General features: G+C 43.2%; 1 protein-coding gene across 1 annotated transcript; it reads left to right on the top strand.

Moving 5' to 3' along the window:
- Nucleotides 1-14141: 14141 nt before the first annotated feature.
- LOC309971187 (small integral membrane protein 30-like) lies at nt 14142-14294 on the top strand (the record flags this gene model as incomplete). Its single annotated transcript, XM_082854044.1, has 1 exon — nt 14142-14294. One exon carries the CDS (start codon nt 14142-14144, stop codon nt 14292-14294), a length of 153 nt encoding a protein of 50 aa, XP_082710170.1.
- Nucleotides 14295-17019: the final 2725 nt, after the last annotated feature.

Here is a 17019-nt window from a genome sequence, read left to right as displayed (position 1 = left end):
AGGAAGCAATGAAGAGCCTTAAGTGGCTTGCTTGGTGTCTCTGACTTGACATTGGCAGAAGGGCCCAGGCAGTACTTGGTAAGAAAGGCCATCCCACTGTGGCCTTGGATGGCTTCTCACCAAACTTCCTGCCCAAGCACCCACATGGCTACCCTACCCCTCTGATTAACACAATTTCCCCCTAGAATACCATAAACTCTGAGTCACCCAGAATGTGAGCTGCGTTTACAGGTCACTCATCAGTTTTCTGCTTCTTGGCAGAATCCCTTAGAGAAACGCAAGCATTGCTCAATACCCCGTCCTATGGCCTAGAAACAGCCTGCCCCCAGATCCTTCTCCCAGGAAGTATTCAGTCATAGCTCCAATCAGCCACCTTGGAAGTCTCCTCTCTTTTTCATCCATCTTTCTCTAACAGCATAGGGTCAGCACTTACTGTGATAATGCATTATTCGAGGAGACAATCAGAAAACATTTAGTCCAGTTAGAAACATCTAGTCCAAGTTGAGAAACAGGACATCCATGTAAGACTTAGGAGCACCTACATGTCTTCAAAAATGTGCACTGAACTCCTTCCATATGCCTAACACTGATCAATAAAGACATGAGTTTCTGCCCTCATGTAGGTTTCTGACTGCCTGGAAAGATGGACTTTAAACAAACAAATAATTATTTTACTACAATTAGTAAGTGCTATGCAGGAAAAGTAAAGATGCTTTGAGAGAGAGAACAAAATAGGGGCTCGGCTTTGGGGTAGGGAGAGGGTCAGGAACATCTCAGCTGAGCCCTGAAGGATGATTAGGACTTTTTTAAGTAAAAAAAAAAAGTGAGAGAGGGGCTTACTTGGAAGAGTAGAGAATCCCTGAAAAGGGGACCAGTTGGCACAAAGGCCCTGAAGTAGGGATGAGCCTTGTATTATCTGCAGAATGATCAGCAGCCTAGAGGGAAAGGGGGAACGTGGCAAAAAATAGTCCGAAGGAGGCAGAACCAGACCTCACAGGGCACTATAGACCATATAAATCATCTGCAGCCTTATGTTAAGTGCAATGGAGAGTACTTGACAGCATAAAGCAGAGTGGCAGAGATCAGGTCTGCAGTTCAAATGAATGGAATGTAACCAACCGATCAACTGCCTCATATACTCATGAAAATTAATTCATTTGAATCAAGAAAAGATCTCTGAGGTGCCTGTTGGAAACTTCCACTGGGTGTTTACAACATGAGAGAGATAAGATCTGCAACCTCTATCACAATTGTTCTATTTATCAAACATCTACCAGGTAGTAAATACTGGAAATCTAAATTGATCCCCCGGGGCTTCCCTGGTGGCACAGTGGTTAAGAATCTGCCTGCCAGTGGAGGGGACATGGGTTTGATCCCTGATCTGGGAAGATCCCACATGCCGCAGAGCAACTAAGCCTGTGCGCCACAACTACTGAGCCTGTGCTCTAGAGCCCATGAGCCACAACTACTGAGTCCATGTGCCACAACTACTGAAGCCCGTGCACCTAGAGCCCGTGCTCCGCAACAAGAGAAGCCACAGCAATGAGAAGCCCGCGCACCGCAACGAAGAGTAGCCCCCGCTTGCCGCAACTACAGAAAGCCGGCGCGCAGCAATGAAGACCCAACGCAGCCAAAAATAAATAAATAAATTGATTCCCCACCCACACTTTACCCCAGAGTTGCTGAATATCTATTTAGGAAATTAAACCCTTGGGCAAAAGATGAAGGCAGGTCGTTATAAGCCCCATGCCAGATTAGTGGTCCCGGAAAACTTCCGAGTTTCAGAATAGACGGATTCCTGAGGAGACAGAAGAGTTAGAATCGAATATACAGAGATACTACTTCATACCTACTTTAAGGAAGAAAAAAAAAGGAGGTAAGTGTTGGCAAGGATGTAGAGAAACTGGAATCCTCCTGCATTGCTGGTAGGAAAGTAAAATGGTGCGGCCTCTGTGGTGGTTCCTCAAAAAGCTAAATATAGAATTACCATATGACCCAGCAATTCTATTTCTGGGTATATTCCCCAAAGAACTGAAAACAGGGATTCAAATGGACACTCATATGCCAAGGTTCATAGTAGCATCATTCATAGTAGCCAAAAGGTGGTATCAACCCAAATGGCCATCAACACATAAATGGATAAACGAAGTATGGTACATCCATACAATGGACTATTACTCAGCCATACAAATAAATGAAGTTGTGGTACTGCTACAACATGGATAAACCTTGAAAACATTATGCCAGGTGAAATAAGCCAGACGCAAAAGGACAAATATTATATGATACTACTTTTGTGAAGTACCTAAAATAGACAAATTCATAGAGACAGAAAGTAGATCAGAGGTTACCAGAGACTGGGGCAGTGGGGAGGAATGGGGAGTTATTGCTTAATGGGTCCAGAATTTCTGTTTGTGATGATGAAAAAAGTGTTGAAACAGGCAGTGGTGATGGTTGCACAACACTGTGAATGTACTCATGCCACTAAGTTGTACACTTAAAAATGGCTAAAATGGCAAATTTTCTGTTATATATATATTTTACCACAGTAAAAAAATTCAAGGGAGGGTGGGCTGGAAGTTTGGGGTTAGCAGATGCGAACAATTACATATAGAATGGATAAACAACAAGGCCCTACTATATAGCACAGGGAACTATATTCAATATCCTAAGATAAACCATAATGGAAAAGAAAAAAAATAAGTGTTTATTACACAGATAAAAAATTTTTTTAAATAAAATGGAAAAAAAATTCAAAAAAAATTAAAAGAAATCAAATACATAAATAGGACCATTTCCTCCATGTTCACTGAGCTCCTTCCAAATTGCCACTTTTCAGTTGCTGTCCCTCCATGTCCCTCCATAAAAGCTCTTTTTACATTTGGACTCTATTCATCCTTTCGGCCTTAGCTCAAATGTAACTCAGAGACGGCTTCCCAATCTCCCTACCCCAGTATTCTTTCATGTTGCCCATACCTTCCCTTCCCTTCCCTTCCCATCCCACAATTGCAATTAAATAAATATTTGTGTGATTATGTCTTTAATATCTGCCTTTTCATTAGGTTGTAAGCTCCAGAGGAGCAGGGACAGTCTTGTCCACTGTGTCTGTCTCATTCCCTGAGAGAGGATACAGCACCTAGCCCAGGGTCTGGCACATCGGGGATTCCATATATATTTTTACATAAATTAATTAATAACTAAATGAATGTGTGGTAGGATTGTTTTTAATTTTAATGCCTTTCGCAATGCTTTGAGTTTGATTAAATTATTTAAAAACAAAAAAAAGTACATCAGGGCTTATATCCCTGTGTTCTACCTTGCGAAGTCGTCAGCAGTCTCTTGGAGCAGGAACCTGCGTGAGACAGTAGTACAATTCGTTTCCAGGTAGATCTGCTACAACACCAACCATTCCAGTCTTGGTCTCTAAGTGGTAAGTTGTTGGGCTTACGATGGAACCGCTCTTCACTGTGGGACCAGACCTGCCAGCCCCCTATAGAGCATTTCACGTGTTCAGGTTAAGCAGCATCTATATTAGGACCAAAAAGTAAGGCATACTAATGTCAGAATGAGAAAGAGTGTTCACTCGTTTATTGGGAAAGCCACTTCTTCGATAAGCCTAGGTAAGTTTAGGCTTTATGCCATTAGTCAATGAAAGCACTTCCTACCTCAATGTCCCCATCTTAGCACTCTGCATCAACTTCAGTAAACAACATTCTGTGCTAAAAGGAAGCTAGACACATATAATTAATTTTGAGACAAGAAATACAAAAAGAAACTGATTTAATGAATTTGTCTTCTGGATGTGGACACCTGTGGGAACTGAAAGGCGTGATAATACAGGAAGAAGCACACAACTCACAACAGCTTTTATATAAACAAGTTTTGTCCCACAGATCATTATTCTCTCAGCCCACAATCTAATCTTCTTTCTTTTTACTTTTTTACGTGTTACATATAAAATGCATAAACCAGAGAGTACAAAGCAAACAAGCAACTGTAGACATTAGGAGATTTTTTTGACCATAAGTAACAGAAAACCCAGTTAAAACAGGATTAAACAATAAGAAAATCCAGAGGTATTGTGGACTCCAGGGTATGAGATTCAGTCACTGACATTGCCACAAGGAACAGGTTTCATTTCTCTGTCCTGCAACCTTCAGGATTACCTTCATCCTAAAACATGTCCCCCTCATTGCTTGTAGGATGGCTACAAGTATCCTTGTTTGTGTCAACAAAAGATTCTAAGTCCTTCCCTTCAACCACACTGGGATGAATTAGGATACATGCAGACCCCCAGGACCAATAATCATTGCCGAGGAAGGATCATACACTGATTAATCAGATTTGTCCCTGGGTTTTGGGGATGGAGAGGATATCTGAGCAAAACTGGGATTTTTGACAGGGAGAAGGGGTGGGGAATGGATGCTAGGTAGGCAGTCAAGAGTGTTCACTACAACTAGCAAATCAGAATTTGCCCACACCTTGAGTTACAAGTATTGCAGTAGTATTAGAGAAATATAAAACACTTTGAATTTCACACATCCACTAATCCACTTGTTCTTAACTCATGTAAGGGATAAGAACACATTCTCATCAGCAACAGTGGCTCATGACAGCAGTGATTCTTGGAAAAATCAGGAAGCCTGTGTGGTGTTCTTTATGTATACATGATAGTCCCACCTTCCTAGAGAAAGAATGGTATCTCTCCATCATATTAGAGGCCCAGTTCTGCATCTTAGCCATCCTCTCCAGTCCTGGGTTCATATCGAAACCTGCTTGGGTCCCACCCTAGTCCTTCCCAGTGATATTGAACAGCACTTCACCCATTTGGGAAATTTATTTTGGGAGTCCCAAAGTATATTTTGACATGACTAGTTCCGTGAGATGTTACTAGCTGTTCCTTGGGGAAAAAAAAAAGTTCCATTCTTGCAGAAATCATGAAAGGATTATTTAAACTCTTAGCACTTGCAAAACTTGGGCATTTGTCATTATCAATTCCTGGGACAGCACATCTACTTTGTCTTTTGAAGATTGGGCCTTCGTAAGCAAGAAAGTGACTCTGGTTTTCACAGCAAAGAGGTGAGGCCTCATCCAAGGATATACAACAAGGATTTGTATAGGGACTTGTAACAGGGATGCATTATTTTCTTCAATCAGTGGTTCTTAAACTACAATCAAGAATAAGGGTTGGGCTTCCCTGGTGGCACAGTGGTTAAGGATTCGCCTGCCAGTGCAGGGGACACGGGATTGAGCCCTGGTCTGGGAAGATTCCACATGTCGTGGAGCAACTAAGCCTGTGTGCCACAACTACTGAGCTTGTGCTCTAGAGCCCATGAGCCACAACTACTGAGCCCGTACACCATAACGACTGAGACCACGCACCACATCTACTGAAGCCTGCACACCTAGAGCCTGTGCTCTGAAGCAAGAGAAGCCACCGCAATGAGAAGCCCGTGCACCACAACGAAGAGTAGCCCCTACTCGATGCAACTAGAGAAAGCCCGTGCACAGCAACAAAGACCCAACACAGCCAAAAATAAAATAAATAAAAATAAATAAATTGAAAGAAAAAAAAAGAATAGGGGTTGCCTTTCAAAAAGGCAGACTCCAGATCTCATCCCAATCTCTGGCTGTGCAGCCTGGGAATTCATATTTAAACGAACTCTCCAGGTAATTCTGATGCAGGTGGTCCATGTGTTCTCTGAAATTGCTATCTACCTACCACATGCCTGCCTGTGACAGTAATCAATGTTGCCACGGCAGCAGCCAGTCTGAGCCACCTCCTGCTGCCTGCTGCCTGGGCAACAACTGACTTTTTGGGTCTCTTCCTTCTCTGCTAGTCCAAGGAGCCACTGTGAACAGCAGTTTTTCAATACTGTGGAAATTATTCAACTGACCCAAACAAAGAAACTGACTCATACTTGTACGATCAGGGATTACAAACTATGTCACCTCACCTTCAGAGCACCAGTCTTTTAATCCCCTTTCTTGGCTCCACTTCAGATGTCAGATACTAGCCCTCAATGATTACATTTCATTGGCACGAAGAGGGTGCAGTCCCTGAGACCCACACAGTTTTCCAAGCCTGCCACAAACTGGGGTCCTCCCTTATCTGGCATCTATAGCACTCTTGTAACAAGTGTCCTATTGGGTTAAAAGTAAATAAATCTCTCATTTGAGTGACGGATAGTTGAGTTCATTACTTTTACTTTCAGCAAACCCAAAACAATTATTTTCAACTAATTTTTTGGTCAGATGCTAACTATCTGAAAGAAAACCCATGCTAATAGAAGAGAGAATAGGTTAAGTACTAGGATCTGTATCTAATCCCTTAGCAGGTGTGGTAAACAGAATAATGGCCTAATCCCTAGAACCTGTGACTGTGTCGCAATTATAGAGCAAAGGAGAATTAAGGTAGCAGATGGAATTAAGTTTTGCTAATCAGCTGACCTTAAATAGGGAGTACATGCCGCAGGGCAACTAAGCCCAGGCACCACAACTACTGAGCTCTCGGGCCTCTACTAGAAAGCCCATGTGCTGCAAATTACAGAGCCCACATGCCACAAATACAGAGTCCATGCACCCTGGAGCCTGCGTGCCACAACTAGAGAAGAGAAAACCAGTATTCCACAACTAGAGAGAAGCCCACGCACCACAACGAAGGATCCAGCGTCCCTCAACAAAGACCCCCGCGTGTGCAACTAAGACCCGACGCAGCCAAAAATAAATAAGATAAATAAATAAATCTTTAAAAGAAAATAAATGTAGAAGAGGGAAGGACAAGAGTCAGTGTCAGTGATGCGATGTGAGAAAGAGTTAGCCGGCCATTGCTAGCTATGAAGATGGAAGGGGACCATGAGCCAAGGAATACCTGCAGCCTCTAGAAGCTGAAGAAGGCGAGGAGACTGATTTTCCCCAAGAGCCTCCGGAAGGAACGTAGGAACATAGCTGGATAAGATCTTGATTTTAATCCGCTGAAACCCGATTCAGACTTCTCTGATCTCCAGAATTTAGATAATACTTTTGTGTTGCTTTAAGCCACGAAATTTGTGATAATTAGTTACATCAGCAATAGGAAACTAGTACACAGGGAATTAGGGATGAAGACCAGAAACAGATACAGACTAGAGAGTCAAATAAATGTGGGCCTCCTTGCTCAGTGCATACTATAATACCTTTTCTCTAGTGGTGGTCCAGGGGAAACCCTTCATCCTATGAGTTTTCCAGGAGGCCTGCCTTTGAACCAGATAACCTGATTCAGAGAAACTGCAGTATTAAAAAATATATATATATATATTTTTTTTATGAGTTAAATTCATGTACATTTCTTTTTTTGTCCCTTCAATGTTGGTATTTCGTTTGCTTTTCCCTTTTTTTTCCTGAAGCATAACATAAACATATATATATGCAGAAAAATGCACAAATCATTTTCACTTATGTAACCACCACCCAAATCAAGATATAAAATATAACCAGAAGCTTCAAAACTCATCTCATGCCCCCTTCCATGCACCATGTCGCCTCCCACCTCATACAGTATACATGCCTTTGTGTCTGGCTTCTTTCACTTATTAGTATAGTAGTAAGATGCATCCATATGTAGCAATTGTTCGTCTATTTTCATTGCTCTATAGTATTGCACTGTGTAAATATAAAATGATGCACCCATTTTTTTTCAATTCATCCACTTTTTTAAGAGGAAAATCGTGGATTCAAAGTGGTTTCACCCCCTTCCAGATTTTTCAGACTCTTTACCCGCTAATAAGTAACTGTAAATCACAAAGCAAGGAGGAAACCTGGGTTTCCCAAATGTATTTGACCATGAAACTTTTTTTTTCCTACAAAGCATCTTACAAGACTAATATTTTGTAGGACACGCTCCAGGAAACCATGGTCTGGAGCAATGGTTTTCAAACTGTGCTCCTCAAAGCTCTAAGTCCCCAGATAGTGACTCAATACTGCATAAGGGATCAGAGTAAGATCAACTGGATCCCCACTTCTGCTTCAACACACCCTCCACTTGTATCTGCTTTAAGAAGGGATTTCACATAGATGGGGTGTATGTGTATATGTATTAACTGCCCATGTGTCTATGATTGAGAAAAGTGTTTGGTTGCTTTAAAAAATGTGTCTGAGGGGCTTCCCTGGTGGCGCAGTGGTTGAGAGTCTGCCTGCTGATGCCGGGGACACAGGTTCGTGCCCCGGTCCAGGAAGATCCCACATGCTGCGGAGCGGCTAGGCCCGTGAGCCATGGCCGCAGAGCCTGCGCATCCGGAGCCTGTGCTCCGCAACGGGAGAGGCCATGGTGGTGAGAGGCCCGCGTACCGCAAAAAAAAAAAAAAAAAGTGTTTGAAAACCACATGTCTAAGATCTAGGGGACCTCTCAGAAGGCCTTTGCACAGACACAGGTTCCAAGCTACAAGGACTTCCTGACCTTATCCAAAGTTCACTGCTTTCACAGTTGCTTACTTGCCAGGCTCTGTCCAAGAGCCATCTGCCCACTGCTTCTGCCAGTGGTGTTGTGGAAGGGCTCAAAAGAGATCACTGACAGCTGCTCAATACAGATCAGTCAGCTTAGTCCACAGGCAGCTTCTGGCTATGGAGTCAGAGGCTGAAAATAGATCATTATATGCCACAAAAGTCTGAAATTGCTTCTAACCAGGCAGCATGGTTTAGGGATTAAGAGCATGGACTCCAGAGCCAAACCCCCTGGCTTAGACTTCTGGCTCTGCTGCTAAGTAGCTGTGACCTTGGGCAAGTTTCTCAATGCCCTCACATTTCAGTTTCCTCATCTTTAAAATGGAAGTGAAGATAATAATAGCATGTACCTCAAAGGCTTGATGAGGATGAAATGAGATCATGTTTATGCAGCACTTGAGACTGGGCTGGGCACCTAGGAGGCACGATGTAAATGTCTGTTAAATAAAACCAAAGTGGTTCTGCGATCTTATAGGTGGCAAAGCCCAATTCCAGGCATTTTACTTATTTTACTGTTCAATTTTTACCACCGCCCTCGAGGTGAGGCGCTCTCTGTGGCCCCCCACGCCCCTGAAGAGTTGAGATCACATGGCCCTCCAAAATGGTGAGTGTTACCAAACTCAGGATTCCTTGGATCAATAACATTTCAAAAGCAATTTTGGGAATTCACGTAGGGTGGCTGTTTTAACTATGCCATTCAGGACATTAAAATAAACTGCTATCTACCATTACCACTAGTTTATGAAAGGTAATTTTAAGACCAAAAAAAGTAGGGAAGACATAATCTCAGAAAAAAAAGACGGGGCTTTAAATTAAATTGAGCTTAGTTAAAAAAAAAAAATCACTACCCTGTTCTGGTTTTTCCATTTCATCTTGAGCCAGTGGCCAAGGGCCAACCCCTGTCTGTGGCCCAGCATTTGCATTTGACTAACAGTGCTCTGCAGGCCTTTGTGAGTGTCCCTGAACACATGGGCCATTATAACTAAACACCTCCCTGAGTGTCCAAGCCTCAAAGCTAGTACTGAACACCCCAAACTGCAGAACTGAAGGCATTTGCTAATGATCCCATTTAATACTGCTATGCTCAGAGGCGAGGGATCACAGGGGAATTGGGCAGAGTTATGTCAGTTGTTCGCGGTAGCATTTGATGGGGCCTTTTAGAACCACAGCTCCAACTCCAAGGAGCCAAGAAAGACTGAGCTACCTGGGTGTTTTAGATAAAACCTCAGTCTTTCCACCTGTGTTTCATTGCTCTCACACCACTACCACACTCACAACACTTCTGACACCACAGGTGTGGGGTTTTCCCCCACGCCAAGCAATTCTCTGTGACACACCAGGGTGTTCTACAATTTAACTCAATCCTGACACCATCTACTAGAGACAGCGCCAGATCCCACAAGTTAAGGGCTCAGTCCCACGAGACTGCCCCCTCCCTCCATCCCCACAACCAAGATTCAGATGCCAATCACAAGTAGTAGGCCACCAGGATACCCACATCTTCTGTCTGACTTGGCTACAAATTGGAGGTTCCCATGACGTCTTCCTCCTTGGATTCAATTATTTGCTAGGGTAGCTCACAGAACTCAGAGACACACTTACATTTACCAATTTATTAAAGGATACAGATGAACAGCCAGATGAAGAGATACATAAGGTGAGGTCTGGGAGGGTCCGAGCACAGAAGCTTCTGTCCCAGTGAATGCGGGGTGTATCACCCTCCTAGTACTTGCATGTGTTCACCAAACTGGAAGCTCCCTGAGCTCCATACCTTTGGGATTTTTATGGAGACTTCATCACATAGGCATAGCTGGTCATTAACTCCACTACCAGCTCTTCTCCCTTCTTGAGGGAATGAGAGGCAGGGCTGAAAATTCCAAGCTTCTACTCATGGCTTGGTCTTTCCAGCTAGGTCATCCAGTCAGGTCATCCAGGAGCCACTCAGGACCCCACCCAGAGTCACCTCATTAGAACAAAAAGCCAGGAAACTCCAAGGGTTTCGGGAGCTCTGTGTCAGGAACCAGAAGAGACCAATATGTGTTTTCTATTATCTCACACTGGGTGTGCAGACATCGTGAGAGAGGCCAGCTTGGGGAGTCAGGACACAGGGGCTGTCATGCTGGTCCTGCTGCTAACCCAACCGTGTAATTTTTGGTGAAGTCCTCAACCATTTAGAGACTTGTTTTTCTCTTCTACAAAATGGGGGCAGTAATGCCTGCTTTGTAGTTCTCAAGGTTGTTCTGGGAATCATATAAGTAATGGCTGTGAATGTGGTGTTAAAGCACCCTAAAGGAATGCATGTTTGTGACTCTCAGCCTCCACCCCCTTCTAGTCAGGGCCCCAAGTATCCCCACTAAGTTTATACCAAGGATCTTTCCCTCCAGCCTGACAAGGACTCCACAGTACAACATTGCAGGGTAGACTCCAGGGCCTTGGTTTAGAGCAGCGGGGTAAGGAGAAGCCAATTTTTTTCCTTCTCAGAGTTCTGGTCCCCCAGGTCACTCCAGGATGGAGGGAGCTGCTAAGTATAAACACTCAGGAATCCACAAATACTCTTGGAATTCCAGCTTAGTGAGCCTGTTCAGTAATGCTTCCTGCTAAACTAACAAAGAGTGATAGCAGAAGAATGCTGGGAGACATTCCATCCCCTGGCCTCCAAAGAATCCTGGCAGCTCCACTTGTTATATCAACGTGTTATATCTGGAAGAAACTTTAGATCAGTCGTTCTTAATTCTGGCTAAACATTAGAATCACCAGGGGAGCTTTTAAAAGATACCCTTGCCCGGCTGTACCTCACACCAATTAAATCAGCATATTTGGGAGAGGGACCTAGACATCAGTATTTTTAAAGCTCCCCAGATGATTGCAATGTGCAGCCTAGTTTGAGAACCACTGCTATAGAGGATCCAGGTCAAACACCTCACTTTACAGAAGGAAAAACTGAGGCCCTGGGAGTTTAAGAATTTTGTCGGAAGTCATACAACTGATTAGAGCTTGAGATATCAATTCAACAAGTTGATGATAATAACAGCTCCTTTTCTGTTGAGCTTTTACTCTGGGCCAGAGTAAGCACCAAGCACCTTACAAATATAATGTCAATAAATCCTAATGATTTTATGAGAAAATTGAGACCCAGGGAGTTTAACTAGTTTTCTCAAGGTCAAAACAACTGAACAGTGGCAGAGATTCCAGTTCAATTGTTCAACTAAGTTTGAGCAGCACGCAGATGACAAGACAGGGATAGGGCCCTGCCCTTAAGGAATTTACAGTCTACCTGGAGGGACAGGACACAGGTGAGCCAACATTTAAAACACATTCTGATAAGTGTTACAGTAAAAGTCAACAATGGAAAGACAAGGAAGGCACCTAACTCTGGGAAAAGTCAAAGAAGTCTTCTTAGAGGAGGAGGTATTGAAGAAGTCTTAAAAGGTGAATGAAAGGTAGTTTAGTGAAAAACGAAGAGGGAGAGAAAGTGGAACCAGCCAGTGTAAAGAATGGTGAATGCTCAGAGCTATGCAGTAATTCATAGTGACTTGATAAGTATATTTGGGTGGAGCTATTGCCAAGAGGTGAGACTGAAGAAGTACAGAGACTAGATCATTAAGGAGCTTAAAAGAGGGAACCACAGCAGGATTATAAACGGACAGTGGAAGGATATAAATGTATGTATTTAAAAGGTTATTGGAGGATATGATACCAAAATCACAGGCAACAAAAGAAAAAACAGATAAAGTGGACTACATCAAAATTGAAAACTTCTGTGCATCAAAGTACACTCTTAACAGAGAAAAAGGGCAACTCATGCAATGGGACAACAAAAAACAATCTGATTCAAAAATGGGCAAAGGACTTGAATTGATCTCTCTCCAAAGAAGATATACAAATGGCCAATAGGCACATGAAAACATGTTCAACATCACTAATCATTAGGGAAATTCAAACCAAAACCACAATGAGGTATCACCTCATAGCCAGTAGGATGGCTATAATCAAAAAAATAGAAAATAATAAGTGTTGATGAGAACGTGGAAAAATTGGAACACTTGTGTACTGCTGATGGGAGTGTAAAATGGTGCAGCTGCCGTGGAAGACAGTAGGGCAGTTCCTCAAAAAAGTAAAAATAGAATTACCATATGGTCCAGCAATTCCACTTCTGGGTATGTACCTAAAGGAATTAAATGCAGGGTCTCGGGCTTCCCTGGTGGCACAGTGGTTGAGAGTTCGCCAGCCGATGCAGGGGACACAGGTTCGTGCCCCGGTCCGGGAAGATCCCACATGCCGCGGAGCGGCTGCGCCCGTGAGCCATGGCCGCTGAGCCTGCGCGTCCGGAGCCTGTGCTCCGCAACGGGAGAGGCCACAACAGTGAGAGGCCCGCGTACCGCAAAAAATAAATAAATAAAATAAAAGCAGGGTCTCAAAGAGATATTTGTCTACTCATGTTTATAGCAACATTATTCATAATAGCTGAAAGGTAAAAGCAACCCAAGTGACGAACGAATAAATAATCAAAATGTGGTGTACATATATACAATGGAACGTTATTCAGCCTTAAAAAGGAAGAAAATTCTGGTACATGTTACAAGGTGGAACCTTATTGTGGTAAGTGAAATAAACCACCCACAAAAGGACAAATACTGTATGAAGTACCTAGAGTAGACAAATTTACAGAGACAGAAAGTAGAATTATAGTTACCAGGAAGGAGCCAGGGAGATGGGTAACGGAGAGTTACTGTTTAATGGGTACAGAGTTTCAGTTTGGGAAGATGAAAAAGTTTTAGAGGTGGATGGTGGTAGTGATTTCATAACAATGTGAATATACTTGATGCCACTTAACTGTATGGGATAAAATGGTAAATTTTATGTTATGTGGATTTTACCACAAAAAAATTATGGCAATAGCATTAAAAGATTAGCAGGTGAAAACTCAATGAGGAGACCAGTTAAAAAGCTAATGCCCAGGGGCAAAGAACCCAATAAGAGCCTGATAATGTAAGACAGTGGCAGGGGAGATGTAGGGGACAGACACTAGAGATCTCTAGGAGGTGAGTGGCTAGCTAGATGGGGCGTCAGGAAGAATGAGGAGCCCCAAAATGCTACTCCCAAAGTCCTGACCTGAGGGAGTGATGAACAGTGGTGTCCATCACCAAGACAAGGCCCACAGAGCTGGTGGGGGAGGAACAGGTTTCTGAGAAGGTGGTGAGTTCAGCTTTGAACAAGCTGAGTTTGAAGTACCTGGAGAATATCCAGGTGGCAATATCTTAAAGGAATCGGATACACTACAAATTGATCTCAGAAGGTTGGATATTTTTTTAAGTATGATAATAATATTATGGTTATTTTTTAAAGTTTGTATCTTTTGTAGAAAATATGGGTGAATGGGGCAGGGCTGGCCATGGGGTAATGGTTGTTAGGGCTGAGGCATGGCACACAGAGATTCTTTATGCAATTCTGTCTACTCTGGGGACCAGTCAAAAATCACCATAATAAAAAGTTTAAAAAACAATAATAGCCCTGCTCGCCATTCCCGTAATGGCTGCTTCCTTGGAGGTGCTGTCACATGGAACCTCTTAGCCTCAGCATCCTGAACTGATAGAATTAAACAAATACCACTTTCTTTGAAACCTTCAGCCTTTAAGAACCAGTCACCTCAAGATCTCAACATCATGATCTCAGTTTCAACACAATTGTTCCTAGTTCTCTTTTCATTGCTTTTGGTGCTGCCTGTTGTGGAAGCAGTAGAAGCCGGAGATGCAATCGCTCTCTTGCTCGGTGTGGTTCTCAGCATTACAGGCATTTGTGCTTGTTTGGGGGTGTAGGCATGAAAGAGAAATGGACGGATGAGACTTTGAAGGGCCTCCTGAATCAAACCTTGCCCTGAAAACCTTTGTGCTATTGAGGTTCAGAACTGAGTTTTGGTCACTGAAAGTTCCCAAGAAACAGTAAATAGGGTAGTTCATAGTCTTGGTTATTTCCCTATAAATAGGAACAAATTGATATACTATGTTAAATGGAAAACAAAACGTTTTCTTCACAACAAATAATGCACTGAAAAATGCCTTAGAAAGAAGGTCAAAGAAGCGAGATGGCTGAACTTTGCATATTTCATAGTTTCAGAATTCTCAATAGGAAGAAGAAAACTCTTGCCCAGAATCCTGGGAAATTGCCACTGTTTAAGTTATAATCACTGCCTCCTGCATCATTGAGGAGTCTTTTCTCCATATTTTTAATGGATTTTTGTGTTCTTATCTCCCAAGTTAATATTGTACCTAGATATTAAATACAGTTGGTCAAAAATTAGAACTTATGTCTTTGGGCTTCCCTGGTGGCACAGTGGTTGAGAGTCCGCCTGCCGATGCAGGGGACACGGGTTTGTGCCCCGGTCCGGGAGGATCCCACATGCCGCGGAGTGGCTGGGCCCGTGCGCCATGGCCGCTGAGCCTGCGTGTCCGGAGCCTGTGCTCCGCAACGGGAGAGGCCACAACAGTGAGAGGCCCACGTACTGCAAAAAAAAAAAAAAAAAAAAAACCAAATCTCTTTGTGGGGGAAACGTTTAGAAAATGTATTCGATGTATCTAACGTTGAAATGGAGAAAAGATTTAATGTAAAAAAAATACTTTATATTGACATTGAAATGGAGAAGAGATTTAATGTTTAACAAAACCAAAAAAATCTTTATATTAACTGGTAACATCTCCATGGTGAGAAGTACTATATATCAAATATAAACCCATTAGGTAAGTTAAAAAAATAATAATAATAAAGAGAGATGTAAACCTATAGGGCAGAGATAAAGACATTATTTTATTATTAACAATAATAATACAAAGGACTACCATTTAGGGAGTCTCTACTCTGTGGCAGGCACTTTGCTGAGCCCTTTGCATGCCTATGTTGTACTTTTCATGACAACTTTCATTTTACTAAAGTTCTGATGTCTTGCATACCAAGTGGCAAGCTTCAGATTATATGAGGTATATCAGAGGGAACGAATAAAACAAGAAGCTAGAAGGGCTAAACAAGGAAAGGTATGGACTGCTGACGTCTGAGAATAGGAAAAGGACCCCATAAAGACAGTGGTAGGTAGAGTGCTTTGCAAACCGAGGAAGAACAGAGATTCAAGAAGAGAGGAGTGGCTCCTTGTGTCAAATACCACACAAAGTGCAGGCAAAATAGCAACTAAAAACTGCTCAGTGAATTTTACAGTTAGGAGGCTGGGAGTACCTGGGGTCTTGGAAAGAACCACTAGAATGGTGGGGACAGAAACTGGGTTGGGAATGAGTGGGTAGCAAATTAGGCCTACTCTTGATAAGCTATGCTGTGAAGGGAACTTGAAAGATTGGTGTGATATTGTGATTTATAAGAAATATATATTTGGTCTTCATATGTTTCTGGCAGAGCTTCTAAAGCCCTTAGAATTTCCTAAGTGATGAAAGTGATAAAGATGTCTTTTGTTAATGAGGTCTCTTGGACCACACCTAAGGATGGGGCTGGCTGCCAGGAGGATCAACCATGTTTTTAGAGGGGTGGAAACTTTCCACGCCCCTGACCTCTGGGGATGGGAGAGGGGCTGGAGGTTGAATCAATCACCAATGGCCAGTGATTTAATCAATCACGCGTATACAATGAAGCCTCCATAAAAACCCCAAAGGATGGGGTTTAGAGCACTTCCAGGTTGGTGAACATCTCTTTCTATCTGGCTATCCATGAGTTATATCCTTTTAAAATAAACGGGTGATCTAATAAGTAAAATGTGTCTCTGAGTTCTGTGAGCCACTCTAGCAAATTAATCAAACCCAAGGAAGGAGGGGGTCATGGGAACCTCTGACTTACAGCCAGTTGGACAGAAGCACAGGGCACAACCTGGGCTTTTGATTGGCATCTGAAGGTGGGTGGGCAGTCTTGTGGGACTGAGCCCTTAACCTGTGGGATCTGATGCTATCTCTGGGTAGATAGGGTTGGAACTGAGTTGAATTGTAGGACACCAGCAAGAATTGCTTTGTGGTGTGGGGAAACCTCCACACAATCAGAACTGGTCCCAGACCTTAACTGACTAATAGCTAGAGGAAGGTAGCCACAAAGGTGAGAGGAGCTTGACTGTGTTGATGTGTGGTAGGAAAACAGCAGGGGAGAGACTGAAGATGGAGGAAAGGGAGGTGACTACACGACGCAGTGCTGAGGGATCGGGAGGGATGCAGTCCAGCGCCCAGACGAGGGATTGCCTGGGATGGGAGGAGGGGCACCTCCCTGTGGAAGGGGAAGAAGAAAGGAGGCTACTTGTGGGTTGGGGCTTAGGAAAGAGATCAGGGAGTCATGATGTCAGAGAGCAGGTGAACTGGGAGTGGGGGAAGTGAGTAAGCTGAAGACAAGGAAGGTTTGGCCAGAGACTGGCATGGTGGCATTTCTGAGCTGAAGCAGTCATGACAAGGTCCGGGGTGTGCCTGGCTGAGGTGGCAGGTATGGCACTAGAGTTAAAAGGTCAAGAATTATGAGCTGGATGACCCTGAGGAACAGATCTGAAGTGGAGAAAAAGTCCAGTGAGTT

The sequence above is a fragment of the Leucopleurus acutus genome (genome assembly GCF_964270905.1).
Source record: "Leucopleurus acutus genome assembly, chromosome: 14".
Lineage (NCBI taxonomy): Eukaryota > Metazoa > Chordata > Mammalia > Artiodactyla > Delphinidae > Leucopleurus > Leucopleurus acutus.
Note: the sequence above shows the minus strand (reverse complement) of the source record. Positions and strands in the feature narration are given on the sequence as shown.